A 16131-nucleotide genomic window follows, 5' to 3' on the forward strand; every position below is an offset into this window, starting at 1 on the left:
ATAATAACTTAAAATAAAATGATATATTTGGATATATTAGATATTTTAAATAAATATTTTATGTTTACTTTTTTATTTTAAGTTAGTTTAATACAATTTTTTATTTTTATTTTAGACTAATTTTATATTTTTATTATTATAAACCGAGTATTATATATATATATAGATATATATATATATTTAATTTAAGAAAAATTAATCTCAGTATATAATTTTTATTATACTGAATAAATATAAAAAATTAAAATTTATTTAAACAGTTAAAGAAAAAAGAAAAGTCTTTTACAGTGTAACCTTTTAGTAAAAACGACAATAATAAAATTAAAATTAGGTTAAAATATTAATGATAATTATAGTTCTTCGATATTTTAATTTATTTTAATTAAATCTCTATATTTGAAAATACATAACAATAAGTATTAAACATGTGTCACCTGTTAGACATAATTTTTTCTATTTTCTTATTTTTATTTATAACAGTCCTTTTAACTTTTACTTTTTTACTTTTACTTTTCTAAAGAATAAATATTATTTATCAAATCAATGTCATGGTAGATATCAAGTCATTATGTGAATCTGATTCTTAAATTTGTTATTTTAATTTAAATTAGTTTTATTTTATTTATTTAAACTAAAAAATTATATTTTCTATAAATGTAATAATGATACTTTTACTAAAATTAATATTTTTATTAAATATTTTTTAAAATATTAAATATATTTAAATTTATATTTTAAACTAAAATTTATTTTAATTTTTTTATCTAATTGTTTTAAAATTTTATATTTAAATTAAAATTAATATTTTTAAACCAACTCTAATATTTGTATACAAGTTAATGTATAATGTTATACAAATATTTGAAAAAAAAATTATAAATCTATATAAATTTATATATAACTTTTTGATAAGTAAGAGAAGATTTACTTTAAAGAAATCCATTTTTGATAAGAATAAAAGTTTTATTATGGAGGACTCTCTTGTCCAATGCAAAAAAGAAAGAATCTTTAATTAATATCAATTTTAGAATAAATTCTCTTCAAGAAGGAATATATGATGGAGAACTATCTTCTAATTTAATACAAAAAGAACTTGAGGATGAACTTTTACAATTTAAAAAACTTGAAGAATAAAGATCATGGCTTGGAAAATTATAAAATAAATTTTAAGCAACTAAAGCATTTGTAATTTATTTTAATTTTATAAGTTCACTAAGAAAGTTATCTATCTCTCTTAGTGAGAATGTCGAGTAGTCACTAGGCAAGAAAGATGTTTTGTTGAGTGAATAATTAGCTTATGTTTTTGAATTTTCAAGTTATTTTTTTACTCAATTTCTTTGGATTTTCTTTTAGGATTTCTTAGTTGTCTTAAGCATTTTTGCTATATATAGGATACTAAATAGGATGGTCATTATATGAAACGAGTTTTTCATTGAGAGAGGATTCTCTTTGATATTGTCATAGAACTTTGGTGCTTATCAAATATTGAATTCTTTGTGACGAATCTTCATTGATTTATCAATATGTTAGATTGTGGTATCTTCAATTATAGTTCTTATCAAAGATGACAATATTTAAAGCGAATCTTCATTGACTTATGAATCTACTAGATTGTGAAGTTTTTATTTCTATCTTATTTAGTGTTCTTCTCTGACTTATTTTTATTTGCGTCTCTTAAAGAATCAAATTCAAAATGATCATACTCTTTCCTATATAGGATTGTATCATCTGACATTAGAATGTATCATCTGGTATCATATTATATCACTGATGTTTCTTAAATGTTTGTAAACAATAATAATGAAAACATTTTAGATAGGATTTAATCATTAAGTTAATTTTCTCATCATCAAAATGTCTTTAGGTGATGACTCTTCAGATATCATGGTCTTGACCTTGATCAACAAATAATCAATAAAGGAATTCAACACAACTATTTTTTTTTTCTTCCTTTTGATTCTCTCGTACAAAGCTTTATTCATGCTACCATTGACACAACTTAATTCATGTTTAATGAACATGAAGTTCATCATCTTATACAAATGGAGCAAATGACAACTTATTTGATTGAGAATATGTGTTAAAACACATTAGCCTTCATGAATATTCAACTAGCTTCACATTACCACTTTTACCCTTTTCACCCTCCTTATCACCATAACTAATTTCATCTTTCGTCCTTGCACCTTCTCATGTGTTTTTTGGAAAGTGGATAGATTTATCATTTCAAAAACGTGTCAAAGGAACCAAAACTTATAAAAAAAGAGAGGGAGTAATTAAAGAAACCCCATGATTCCAAGTAGAAAAAACAGGACATTACAAATGGAAATAGGAAATGGATTAAGACCATGAAAGGATTAAGAATACCCACTTTTGAAAAAATTTTCAATGGGTGCAAGGAGAATTCACCACTTAAAGAAACTCTTTAAGATAATACCACTAGAAGAGCTTCTCACACTCAAAGTATTCTTAGAAAGAGAATTTACATTCAATGTTCAAGTGTAAATTGTACAAGGGAGGAACTTATATTTACCATAAGTATTAAGATATTTATTGTTAAGTCAAGATCCTCTAGAAACTAAACTGCCTAATAACTCAAGGTTTGAAGTTTAACAAAAAACATTAAACAAAATATTGTTTTGAATGAAATATCGTTTTAGAGAAAATAGTCTAAGAGAAAAATATTTTGGAACATCTTTTATAGATGAAAATAAGCTTACAATAACGTTTTCTAGATTATATTGTCTGATGGACAAAGTTTCATAAACAACGTCTAATGAAAGGAAATGTCTTTATTAAAGAATCATTTCTTAAACGATATATGTTACAAATAGTGTTTTACAAACAATGTCTGAACATCTAAACCAACATCATTTTACAAGCAAGTGCCTTGCGAACAGAAATGACTATCTCAATGCCAACATTGAAGTTTAAAATATGTTTTATCCAAACAATGTTATTTAAGCAAGTGTCTTATGAAATGTATTGTCTAACAAAGGCCCACTAAACATTGTGTATCTCAAATAGTTTTTGAAAACACATATAATGTTTTAAACCTTCTAATGATTATATGTTGAATGTTTTACTAAATTATGCATTTATTAATGAGTTGACAAATGATAAAATATTTTGAATACACAATACAACTTAATGTTAAAAATATTTAATGCATGTATGATAGAGTGTTTCGATGATTGTATACCTTATTCTTAATATTTGTGCAGATAAAAAAAAGTACAAAGACTTGATCAAAAACATTGCACACAAGATAAAAGACATTGAGAAATACGAATAACATTATGGGAACATCGTACAAGCTACGTTTTGATACACTAGTACAAAAAAGGACTTTAAGGTCTCACGTTCAACATCAAAATATGAAAAACCAACTTTAAAAATGAGCAGTAATATTTTTGTAAATAAATGTTCAATTTAGATGTCGAAATTTATACTTTTCCGACGTCATATGTTCATTAGACATCGAAATTCTCAATTTTCGACATCATATTGGGTAAATTTCATGAAAATGTTTGGTGCGAAGGTGAAAATGATGTCGAGTGTCCTAGCTTCAGACATCAAAGAGCTATAAGACATCAAAATATCACTTTTTAGATGTTATATGTTAGTGAATTCATTAAAAATTTGGGCATGAGGATGCAAATTTATTCACTTTATCTTTGCACAAAACCTTCTTTTATGCTCAAACCCTTTTCAAATGAAGCTTTCGATGACCAACACATGTAATATTTCTTTTATTTTACACAAATTCATGTTGTTTAACTACTCTAGGTATATTTTTTTTTTGTTTTAACCGATTGGTTTCGTGCATAGGTACTCTTTGGAGCATAAACACTTTCTTCTTTCTCCCTCAGAAGCAACACTATTATGGAGACGAATCCACCTTCAAGAAGGTTAGTTTCATTTTTGTTTTCGTATTTTATGGGCTACAAATTGGTTGAACTTGTTGATATTGTTGAACTTGTTTGTTGTTCATACATCGTATACATCGAAACTTAGGGTAAAACTAAAAAGTATATTAAAAAAAATCTAAATGACCTAAAAATTTGTTCAAAGTACCAAAAAATCATGAGAAACCCCTACAAAAACAAACTTAGATCAAAATTCAAAGTTTAAGTATGTGAAATATTTTTATAATTTGAAAAAAAAAACAAAATAAATTGACGAAAAATAAAAAACAGTCTTTTTTTTTAAATCTAGGAGGATCAGCCGGCTAGGCTCATTACCATGGATTTGAAATTTTTTTCTACCTTAAATCATTATATAACAATTGACTTTCTAAATAATTTTTAAACTTCAAAAGTAAGGGCTCCTGTTTTTTTTTTTCTCTTAAGTAAGGGTTTCAAAGAGTGGTAATTTTTTTTTTAACCAAAAATAATAACTATAGCTATCAAATCCAAAAATCACAAATAAAGAGTTAGTATACACTACCAATCACTTGTGATACTTTAGTTTATAGTTTATAGTTCATAAAAAATTGAAAATGAGTTCTAGAAATATGAAATGCCAAAATTGGGTTACTTTTGCTAATGAGGTTTGATAAAACTGTAAAAATGGATCATTATTTATCAAAAAAACAAAGGAGGAGGAATGTCCAAAAATGACCATTTTCGACATCAATTAACATTGGAAAATGGCAATGTTCGACGTCAATTAATGTCGAAAAATGATCATTTCTGATATCAATTAATGTTTTTTTTCTTCCGACATCAATCAACATCTTTCGCTATGACGTCAGTATTTTTATATACATTAAAGGTTGAAAATAACAAACGTCTAAACCCTTTATTCCACTAGTGATAAAGGCTATAACAAAGAGTTTTATCTCTACAAAGTAGACCAAGTTTGAATTCCCACCTGAAAAGATTACCAACTCTACATAAAATCAACCTTTTTATTTATATGATTTATAAAGAAAAACTATAAATAGACCTTTGAAAGAAAAACATAAAAAAAAGGATAATATAAACTTTTCAACGCTCATACAAACTTCTTACTACTCTGTTTATATACTGAAAGCTATATTCTCTAAGAGAACAAATCTTAACAAAATCTGATATTTCATTTTATTATTTTTATCTTTTCTTTAAGAATTACCAACAGAGTCATAATTAACTAGCTCACTACTACTAACATCCTGTGTCAGGGGGTTGGGTTTCGAGTTCTTTATCGAGGCATTGGAAACGGGAGCTTTTATCAAACTGATTAGATCGTGCAGAGACAATGCTTACCAAGTTCGTGACTAAAAGTAATAGAGTGAAGGAACTCAATTTCCACTGGAAGAGATCCTGAATCCTTGTGATTCTTCACAGTGGCGTGATCCAACTATGGGATTACTAAATGAAGACTCCCTTATTCACAAATTTAACAAGCATGATTGTTTGGTCATGGAGGAAGAAGATAAAGAATTCAAATAAAGGAAGAAGCCTATGGCAATAACATGTAACCAGTACAAAAACCACATTAGAACCCCATTTGACACATACGAGAAAACCATACAAAAATAAAGTTTGGAACAAAGGACGAATTATAATTGAAAGAAAAAATATATTTAACTATTTTTTTATATGTATGAATTTTGCAATACATGTGACACGAAAGCAAACAATTTTCATACGTTGTTTCGATTTCAAAACTTGATTAGCCAACATCAGATTGTAGTACAATATCTCAGTACTTAAGTAGAAGCAATTGGTAGCGGAAAGCTAGAGTTAGTTTATGGATGGGTGTGATAAAAGAAGAAAGAAAAAGGAAGATATTTTCATTACGCAAACAAAAAAACACATTTTCTCAATTTTTCTGCAAAAGATATTTATATTAATAGTATTTTTATTCAAAGGCTGCAGCAACCCGCAACCACATCCAAATCAAAATCCTTGAACAACACTACAGTGCTCATCGGAAGCCTCGCTCACTCATGCGTCTCATACTTTCCATGCCATTCTGAAACGCTTCTTTCTTCAAACGACCGTCCTTTCGTTGTTCCGCTCCCAAATGGGGACTCTAACGAGTTGCAGTTTCATGCCTCTGAACTCGGAGTTCCGCTCCAACCCGGTTCGCCGTGCCTTCAGGGAGAGGATTCAGTGCCACAAACTCACGCGCCTGAGGGGCACCTCTTGCTTCTTCTCACGCGCGCGAGTACCCAAATGGGGCAAGTTCAAGCACGCCAATTCGGGCATCCGTATGTGTTTTGGTACTAATGACAGCGACAGTGACAAGGACAACGTTGGTGCTGTAGAAGAAAGTGGTGGCGATGAATCCAAATCTAACGTTACAACGACGATGCCTGAAGAAGAGAGAGGATTCAGTTCGGAGAAATCAACGCCTCCTTCTACTTCTCATAGGGTGCGCCTTCATTTGCAAATAATTTGATTTATGAATTCGTTGCGAAGATTAGTTGAAGTTAGCTGTTAAGATGTTGTGTTTAGGTAGCTTCAATTTAAGTTATTTAGTTTAATGTCGATTCGTGTTGTGTAACACCTAAAGTTTGTTTAAAGATTGATATTTGCTAATGTATATGTAGATAAAACCCAGAGAGAAATTTGTAGCAAGAAGTAGGCACTTTAGTTCTCAAATTAGACTTAACATTAGTCCTTCATTGAAGACCTCAGTGGAGTTGTTGGAGGACTAAACTTAGATATGTAGTTCCTTAGGTGTTTGTGGTTTTCTTCTCCTATTTAAATTGGAATTTTACTTTTGTAATCCATTTAATAAAGGTTTGTGTTAAAGGTTAACATGGTGTTTTACTTTAGTAATTCATGTAATAAAGGCTTGTGTTACAGGTTAACATAGATTATTAAGCTAAAACTCCAATTCTGATTGGAGAACATATATCCTGTTGATGGAGAAGTTTTAGTGCTAATTTTTTTTTTCAGTAACATATATTCTGTTGCATTAAGTGCACGTGAATTATCTGTTGTGATTGCTAATTCTCGTGTTTGCATCATTTACTTGTTTAGTCATCTTTGTCGTCGCTTGGACCAGCATACAGCACTTTTCAAGTTGATTCTTTCAAACTTATTGAGCTCCTTGGGCCTGAGAAGGTTGATCCTGCTGATGTAAAGCTGATTAAGGATAAGCTTTTTGGGTATTCAACTTTTTGGGTGACGAAAGAGGAACCTTTCGGAGACTTGGGAGAAGGCATTCTTTTCCTTGGGAATTTAAGGGGGAATAGAGAAGATGTTTTTGCAAAACTCCAGAATCAGCTAGTTGAGGTCACAGGTGATAAATACAACCTTTTTATGGTGGAGGAACCCAATTCAGAGAGTCCTGATCCACGTGGTGGGCCGCGTGTTAGCTTTGGTTTGTTGAGGAAGGAGGTTTCTGATCCCGGGCCAACAACGCTTTGGCAATATGTCATTGCATTGTTGTTGTTTCTCCTAACTATTGGTTCCTCAGTGGAGCTAGGTATTGCATCTCAGGTAGGCTAGTTATTGATAATATTTGAACATCTGGTGATGATTGGTAAATCTTTGTGAACATGTTTCAATAGCCTTTCTCTCAAGATGTCAGAGTTTCATTGATGTCTTGCCCTTCTCGATATTTTGTTGATGCCATGCTTTTTGGTTAACCAGATCAACAGACTCCCCCCAGAAATTGTGAAATATTTTACAGATCCAGATGTGGTTGAAGCTCCAGATATGGAGCTGCTATTTCCATTTGTTGACTCAGCTTTACCTTTAGCATATGGTGTCTTGGGGGTTCTTCTCTTTCATGTAAGCTAATCATATTTTTGTTTTGGTCTTTTTTAATATAATTTCAAGAAAATTGAAATCTCTTCAGTTATCTTTCTGTATTACAGAAAATTGGTATGTGTTTTATTTAGATTATCTTCTGGGATTGGTCTTTTTGGTTTTATCAGACCTAGTTTCTATTATAGAAATGTGGGATCTGAATGACCTAAATAAACTTAGTACTTTTTAGACTATTGTCTTCAACAAGTAAACTTTATTTTGATGCAAGTGACCCCGGTGCTGTGATGAAGATGGTGCCTATAATAATGAATTATAAAAAAATCATATCCTATAGTTCTTAGTCTCTCCTTTTCTCCTCCTTTTCCTAACTCTATAATTTCCACAATACTGTTTTGCAATCTGTCATAAGAATCTATCAACTAATCTAGTTTCTATCGTATGTCCAATGGCCCAACCCTTACTTCCTATCTTATTTGTTTAATTTGTTTCTACATATTGTTACTAAATTGCTTAAATTACCCTTATTGCTTTTTGGTTCTCTGTATTCATGATAGATATGGGTATGTGCAGGAGGTTGGGCACTTTCTAGCAGCATTTCCTAAACAAGTAAAATTAAGCATTCCTTTCTTCATTCCGAATATCACACTTGGCAGCTTTGGTGCTATTACTCAGGTGAGACCATCTAATTTTTCTTACAACTCACTTTTGCATTGAATTTGCGGCGTTGGCTAAACTTTTATAATATCAAGCATCTATTGACCATCCAAATAGTCATCTGTAGCATCTTTTAACTCTCTAACTTTATGACATGCTATAACATTTTAGTTAGACCGAGGTTCATAGTTTTAATATGCACTTAAATGCTGATCCATGGTTATTTACACTCCATTGTAGTTTAAATCCATCCTTCCTGATAGAAGTACAAAAGTAGACATATCACTTGCGGGTCCCTTTGCTGGTGCTGTATTGTCGTTTTCAATGTTTGCTGTTGGCCTTCTTCTCTCATCGAATCCAGATACAGCAGGAGATTTAGTGCAAGTTCCTAGCTTGTTGTTTCAAGGTTCCTTGCTTCTTGGATTGATCAGTAGAGCAACGCTTGGTTATGCGTATGTCCCCTTCCTTCCAAGTATTTTTAATGGATTGAGAATATAATTAGCTAAACATAGGTTCAATGCTTGTGATTTTTTGTCATTAATTTAGTTAATATACACTATTTGGATGGATAAAACGGATAATTACATGTAGGGCATTTTCCACATTAAGTTGTTTCTAAGTGTATGGCTTGATTGCAACCCATGGTTTTAAGTAGTATTTGGCCGTTTTTTTAGAGCTTAAAAGCTGTTTAAGGTCAAAGTTGAAATTAAGTACTTTAGCTTTAACGATAAAATTGTTGGTAATTTAATGAGTTACTTTAAACTTTAGTAGTGTGTTTGGATGGAGAATTTTTAGAGTGTTTAATTTCTAAAGAGAATTTGAAAGCTTTATGATAACATATGTTGTTTGGATTGAAATTCTAGAAATTTATGAGTACTTTTATTACTTAAAATTGGAGAATTTAAATTTAACCTAAAAAGTAAGAATTTAAAGTTCTCCATACTCTATTACTCACATCTATGTCTCTTCTCTTCGTGCACTATCTGACTTGGCCTCAACCTTGTCCATGCAACCTCGACCTCGGTCGAGACATAGTTTAGCTTGGTCTTGGTTGTGGCATTGTTAGCTTCACTTCAGTCAAGACATCATTGATTCAGCCTATCAAGATGTTGTCAACTCAGTCTTGACAGGGTTTTGTTGATTAAACATTTTTTATTGATGTCAGACGAGGTTTCTTCTAAATTGAAGTTGATCGAGGATGTCTTTTGGCCGATGTAAATTAGGGTTAAACACAAAATTTTGAGTGGATATCAAACACAGTTTCTTTAGTTGATGTCAATTAGGTTTAATTTTCTAATGTTGATTGGGGACTTTCAGCCAACCTCTACTAGGGATTTTTTTGCAGGAAATGGTAGTCAGGGGGATTTTGTAGTTGACCTTAGTGGGAAAGTTGGCAAAAAATAACATTGACAAAACACGTCAATGTAAGTTGAAATTATTGTGATCGGTAATAATAAAAAGTAACCTTGAAAGATGTCAATCGAGAAAAAGTGTTTTGATGTTAGTAGAAAAACTCTTGGTGGACTTTTGGAAAAAGTAGTATCCTCGACCAGTGTGAACTTAAAATCACAACCGACCGATTTTTTTGAATCATTAAATATTTTTAAATAATTAAATGAAATTTTATAATATTGAAATACTCTATCCAAATAATAAAATTGAAATTCAATAACTTTGAACTGTTTTATCTAAAGAAAGCATTTAAAAATGGATTGAAAGCAATTTAAATTTAATGTATTTTAATTTCCTATCAAAACATAAGGTAAAGTTCAAATTTGTTTGGTATGTCTTCTTGGATCTTGAGTTTTTAACCAAATAGGCCAATGAAGGAAAAGGGGGAGTAAAAGTCAAAATCTTCCAAAACTAGCTTTTTAACGAGCTCTTTTATTTTTTTTTCATAGTTTTCTATATTAAAAGAAGCTACTTATTCTTAAAAATTGGCCCAACTTTTCCTTTTAAAGAGAGAATCCAACATAACTTGGACTAAGCATTATCTTAGTATCTAGATTGGTATTGAGGCTTATGTAAGGAATTTTTTATTTTGGTCTCAGTTAACGTGATACATTGCTATTTGTTAATGTCAACGTGCAGAGCGATGCATGCTGCAACAGTTCCGATTCATCCTCTTGTGATTGCTGGCTGGTACTTTTCCTCCTGTAATCTAATTTACTTTCATTGTAAATGAAATTTATTTGAGAAACTTGTGCTTCCAGACATGCTCTTAATCATTAATGTTCCGTAGCACACTTGCTTATTTATTTATTACGATTTTTCAGGTGTGGCTTAACAATACAAGCTTTTAACATGCTTCCAGTGGGGTGCCTTGATGGTGGAAGAGCAATACAGGTATCTGGTTCACCTTTCAAGCTTTAGCTGGTGAAAAATACATTGCTTATTCTGTAATTTTTTAAAGTAATTTGGGACAATATTTGAGTAAGGGAAGATGTTGAGTGATTATTTTCAGTTTTGAACTAAAATGAAAAATATTCTCCACATCATCAATTCCAATTAAGATAATAGGTAAAGCAACATAAATCCAATGGTCATGTAGGGCCTTAAGCTTCAATTGAGGGTAATGCTTTGAGAGCATTTTGAAATTTTGTAGTTGATGCCATGCTGAATGCTCATTTCATCGTCCTTTATTGTTAGCAATTAATAGAAAAATGACCAAACACATATCACATAATTATTTAGCTAAGAACCTTGTTTGCTAGATTTGTTTGTTTAAATTGGCACTTGGGACATTTTGCCAAGTTTTAATTTTTTTTTATATCATTACAGATCCTAATTCTAATATTAATTATCAATTTGTATACTTTCTGACTGTTATTAATGCAGTCAATGGGTTAAAAAACTCAGAACTTAGTTTGCTAAGTTGGGTGGATGGAATTAAGGAGAAGAAGCTCGTTGAATGACTTGTCTGGGAAGTGAAATCAGGAGTCAGAAAATAAGAGGATGGACCATTTTTTCTGACACTGGCAGGAAAAACCAAAGTTAGGCTTCGACATATTCTCGGTGCCTCTTGATGTCATGGCCTTTTAGGAACAGGTTGGAATGCAGTGAATATTTTAGTTATAAACATCATGATAACCACAACTTGTGTTGGCCATTTTGGTAGGGTGAGCTAATGTTTTTCTAAGTAACCAACATTGGGGAATTTGTCGGAAATAAGGAATTTTTCTAGGGCAAAATGCTGAGAATTAAAAGGGATGACACTGTTATGACATGACTTTCCCCATTTTTTTTTTTGTAATGAGTAAAGTGGGGGGACATACATGTAACAGGAGTGATTTGAAGTGAGGAACTAGAATGACATAATAATTAGTCAAATACTTTTTGCAAGGATCCACGGACCCTTTTATAACATTATTATCGTAGTTTGGTGTAAGGTAAAGTCTTTGGAGAATTAAACTCTATGTAAGATTCATGGCTCCTTGGTTACTAATGATGATTGATGACGGTTTACCTTCTCTGTTCCCAGGGGTCGCATAAATTCAAAATTCATATTTGTATGTATTTTTAATGATCTATGATAATTCTCTTATGTTAAAAAGGTGATAATGTATTAACCTTGGGTATAAACTTTAAAACCCATGACATGGACATGATAACTTTTATTGATGATATGATATGAATTTGTACTTTTTGGTTTGGCTCCTATGTGTCTTCCTAGGGGTCACGTAACTCCAAAATTCAAACCAGCTTTAGTTCATATTTCAAATATATTGATTACTTATGATAGTGATCTGATGTTTAAAGTTGATATATTATATTGAGGATAGGGACAAAATTTACAACCTAGGACATGGAAATATATATATATATATATATATATATATATATATATATATATATATATTTTTTTTTTTTTTTATTGGAAGATGTGAATAGAACTCACACATGAGTATCCTCCTCTCATTCATATGATTAGGTATCTTAATATTTCTTGCACATGAAAAACATATTTTTTTAGTTTTTCTGAACTATCTAATGTGAGCATTATAATTTAGGTTTTCAGTGTCGTAAAAAGCATATGCTAATTCTGCTGCATGTTTTTGCAGGGTGCTTATGGAAAAAATGCGCTAGTTGGCTTTGGTTTAACCACTTATACATTGCTTGGACTAGGAGTGGTGAGTCTGATCTTTCTTTTAGATTAAACAAATCAAACGTGTGGCTGTTCAATAAAATTGTTAAAAGTTCAACAATTACATGATTTGGTTGCACACGTAGTTAGCCTTTTCCGCATTTTTTTAGTTTACTTACTCCCCAAAAGGAAACAGGACAAATGTGCTCTAAAAACAGTTGGTGTCCTTAGTTCCTCATTTTTCTCGATTTATTATAGTATTTTTTTTAACATTATTAAAAGTTAAATTGCACTTTTGTTTTCTTTTACTCCTTTAACAGCTTGGTGGACCTCTTTCACTTCCTTGGGGGCTTTATGTTTTGATATGTCAGGTATGCAAATACTTGTCTTGAATATGAAAGGGAATGATGAAACTGTAGTTAATTGTTTTTTGCAATTATATCTGATTTTTACTTATTTATTTGTAATTTTTTTAATCAGAGGGCACCGGAGAAACCATGCTTGAATGATGTGACAGAAGCTGGGACATGGAGAAAGGCACTTGTAGCAGTTGCTATTTTTCTTGTTGTCTTGACTCTTGTTCCTGTTGGAGATGAGCTTGCAGAAGAACTTGGTATAGGTCTTGTAACTGCATTTTGATGCTTATGCTACACTAAGGCCATTTTTAATTAAAAGAGTAGTGAAAATATATAGGTAATATATTTACCAAAGCCAAGTTCAATTCAGTTCTAATTTATATATACGACCCCTCCTAAGAAAACCTTCACTTTGTTGGGCAAAAATTATAGACTAAAATCAGAAAAAAATCTTGATAGAAAAATGTGAAAATCCATTTTTATTATCCTTTCCTTCGAAAAGAAGATTGAAAATTATCATGAACTTGTTGGGGGAAATTGTATTTTGCACAAGGTTGTTTTATGTTGCAAGAGGGGCAAAATAAATGCTTAATATTTTCTTGAAATCTAAATTTTCATCTAAGACTACTTTCCCATGCTTAACATTGTAAACCATCTACCTCAAGCAGCCTTCCTTAAAGCTTATCAAACTTTAGTATTTTACATGACCATATGTTGGCTTAGGTGACATGCATGAAATAATTAATATGTTGGCTTAGTGTTGAAAAACAAAACTAAATATAAAATATGATTGTGCTTCACATGTAAGGCGATAATTTTAGTTTAATAATAGTCTATTTTAAGACATAAGTTCATCTAATAGACTACAACAATATGCAATCTTATTTTATCTAATGGCAAAGAATAGATATGCTTAGACAATACATGCACATACTTAAGCTAATCTTGTACTACAAGAAGATCTATTAGTTTATTTTATGTTGGACTAAATATCCATTACCTTTGTCAAGATCTGTTTACAATTATAAATTACATCAAATGATTTATTGGGACATGAAGAAAGTTGCTTTTTTCTCAACTATTATCTAATATAACATTCTTAGCTCTCAAAGACTATTTGTTTCATATGACTTTGCACTTTAGAAAACAATTTCAACCAAAGACACATTGTAAAGAAAAAAATACATTGTAAAAAAATAGTACGTTTAGTTATTAAGATGTTATACAAAAGAAGAACATTTAATGCTACATATACTTAGTGCATATGTCTTGCATTGAAATGTGTGTAAAATCATGAGTGGTTATGTTTTTGTTTTGATAAAATGTTTTGAATTAGAATATGATCATGAGTTGAGTCAAAAGGTTAGTTGAAAGATATGATGTTTATATTGTTTACTTGTAAATAATGATTGTAATGTTATATTATATTTTTATATGGAAACAAATGATCATATATTTGAAAAAGATGCACAACACTAGGAAAGTGACTAATATTAGGAGATATTTGAAATAGTTTTTAGTGTTAAGTTTTTTTCCCTTTTCAATAAAGTTGGTTTGTAAAATAATATACAATTATGTTTATTGAGATTTTCAATAAAATAATAATGAAGTTTATTTTAGATTGTGTAATTTGTGTTAGTTATAGATTGTAGTAAACTAAAAGTTGCGTATTAGACTTACACCAATTTTTTAAAACAATAAATTAAAGATATACACTTTAACCATGACATGAATTCGTAAAAAATGTTTAAAACTTAGTTTATTTTGAAAATAAATAAATAGTTAGTTTTTTAACGTTGTTTAGACACATTTTAATCATCATTAAAAGTTTATTTTTAACTTATTTTGAACATATTTATGTCAAATGACTTATATAAAATATTAATTTTTTCTATACCATTTTTTATTTTTACTTCTATTCTTTTATGATTTCTAATTATTCACTCATTTAATTGTTTACAAAAATATATTTTAATTTAATTTTTTAAAATATTATTATATTAAAAGAATAATATATATTTATTAATAATACAAATTGTTTACATTGCTATGTAAAAAACACCATCATTTAATAATTTTTTTATTAAAAATGTCAATGAAAAGTTACATTATAACGTTTATATTAAATTATAATACAAATGTTTTATAAAAATATTTTTCATATTTTTTAGTATATAAAAATAAATTGATAAAAATTAAAAATAATCATCTGTACATAAAACTCAGGTTTTTTAATAATTATATTTATAACAAAACAAATCAAAAGACACTACTTAATAGTCTATTTCAAATATTTAAAATATATGTTTGTAACAAAAGAAAAAACAACATTTCATAATATCATAAAATTTATTTTATATTCTTTGAATTTAATTTTTACTTCAAAATGTAAGAACTTATGAGTAAAATTCGAAACATAGATAAAAATTAACAAATTAATTGTCTTAAAATATATCACTAACATATTATCATCGAATATTTTTAAGAATATGCATTAGATGTGTATTGATTTTGAGTCTAACAATATACTCAAATGTGTATTGATTTCAAGTCTAACAAAATACTAGATGAGTATAATAAAAACCAATAATGAGTCCTGTATTCATATTAGACGAGTTTGTATTAAACGAGTATAACACAAAACATTATACAAGTTTAACAATACATATTAAATGAGTCTTTCCACACACTAATTACATGAGTATATAAAAAACGTTTGAATAGTTTTTTCATAAATTGATTAGACGAGTCTAGGAATACATTAATTAACTGATTATAGCAAAAAATATTAAATGAGTTTATCAATGCACTAATTAGATAAGTCCATCAATACACATTAGATGAGTCTGTCTACATACTCATTAGAAGAACATAACAAAAAATATTACATGAATCACTTCCTAGATTGATTAGACGAGTCTGTTCATATAGTGATTAAACAAATCTAACAACAAATACTAGAGGTATAACAATATACATTAGATAAGTATGTCTATACACATATTGGACAAGTCTATTAACACACATATATTTATTAAACGAGTTTAACAACAAACACTAAACGAGTCTATTTACATTGGTTAGATGAGTCTAACAACATACATTAGACAAGTTTATCCATTCATAAATTAGATGATTCTATTAATATACATTAGACGAGTTTGTTCACTTACTAATTAGATGAGTCTTGCAACACATATTATACAAGTTTGTCTATATACTGATTAGAAAAATTTACCAAAAAAACATTAGACACGTCGTTCTATACACTGATTAAATGACATAAAAATGCACATTAGACGAATTTGTCCATAGATTAATTATA

At 29.4% G+C, this 16131-nt stretch overlaps 1 protein-coding gene across 1 annotated transcript; it reads left to right on the forward strand.

The window, feature by feature from the left end:
- The first annotated feature begins 5748 nt into the window (after positions 1-5748).
- On the forward strand, positions 5749-13190 carry LOC106754001 (probable zinc metalloprotease EGY1, chloroplastic). Its single transcript, XM_014635933.2, has 10 exons — positions 5749-6363; positions 6978-7439; positions 7593-7733; positions 8283-8384; positions 8607-8818; positions 10458-10508; positions 10643-10712; positions 12428-12496; positions 12771-12821; positions 12931-13190. The coding sequence occupies exons 1-10, from the start codon at positions 6013-6015 to the stop codon at positions 13087-13089; spliced, it is 1668 nt and encodes a 555-aa protein (XP_014491419.1). The 5' UTR covers positions 5749-6012; the 3' UTR covers positions 13090-13190.
- Positions 13191-16131: the final 2941 nt, after the last annotated feature.

The sequence above is a fragment of the Vigna radiata genome, unplaced genomic scaffold, assembly GCF_000741045.1.
Source record: "Vigna radiata var. radiata cultivar VC1973A unplaced genomic scaffold, Vradiata_ver6 scaffold_7, whole genome shotgun sequence".
Taxonomy (NCBI): Eukaryota; Viridiplantae; Streptophyta; class Magnoliopsida; order Fabales; family Fabaceae; genus Vigna; species Vigna radiata.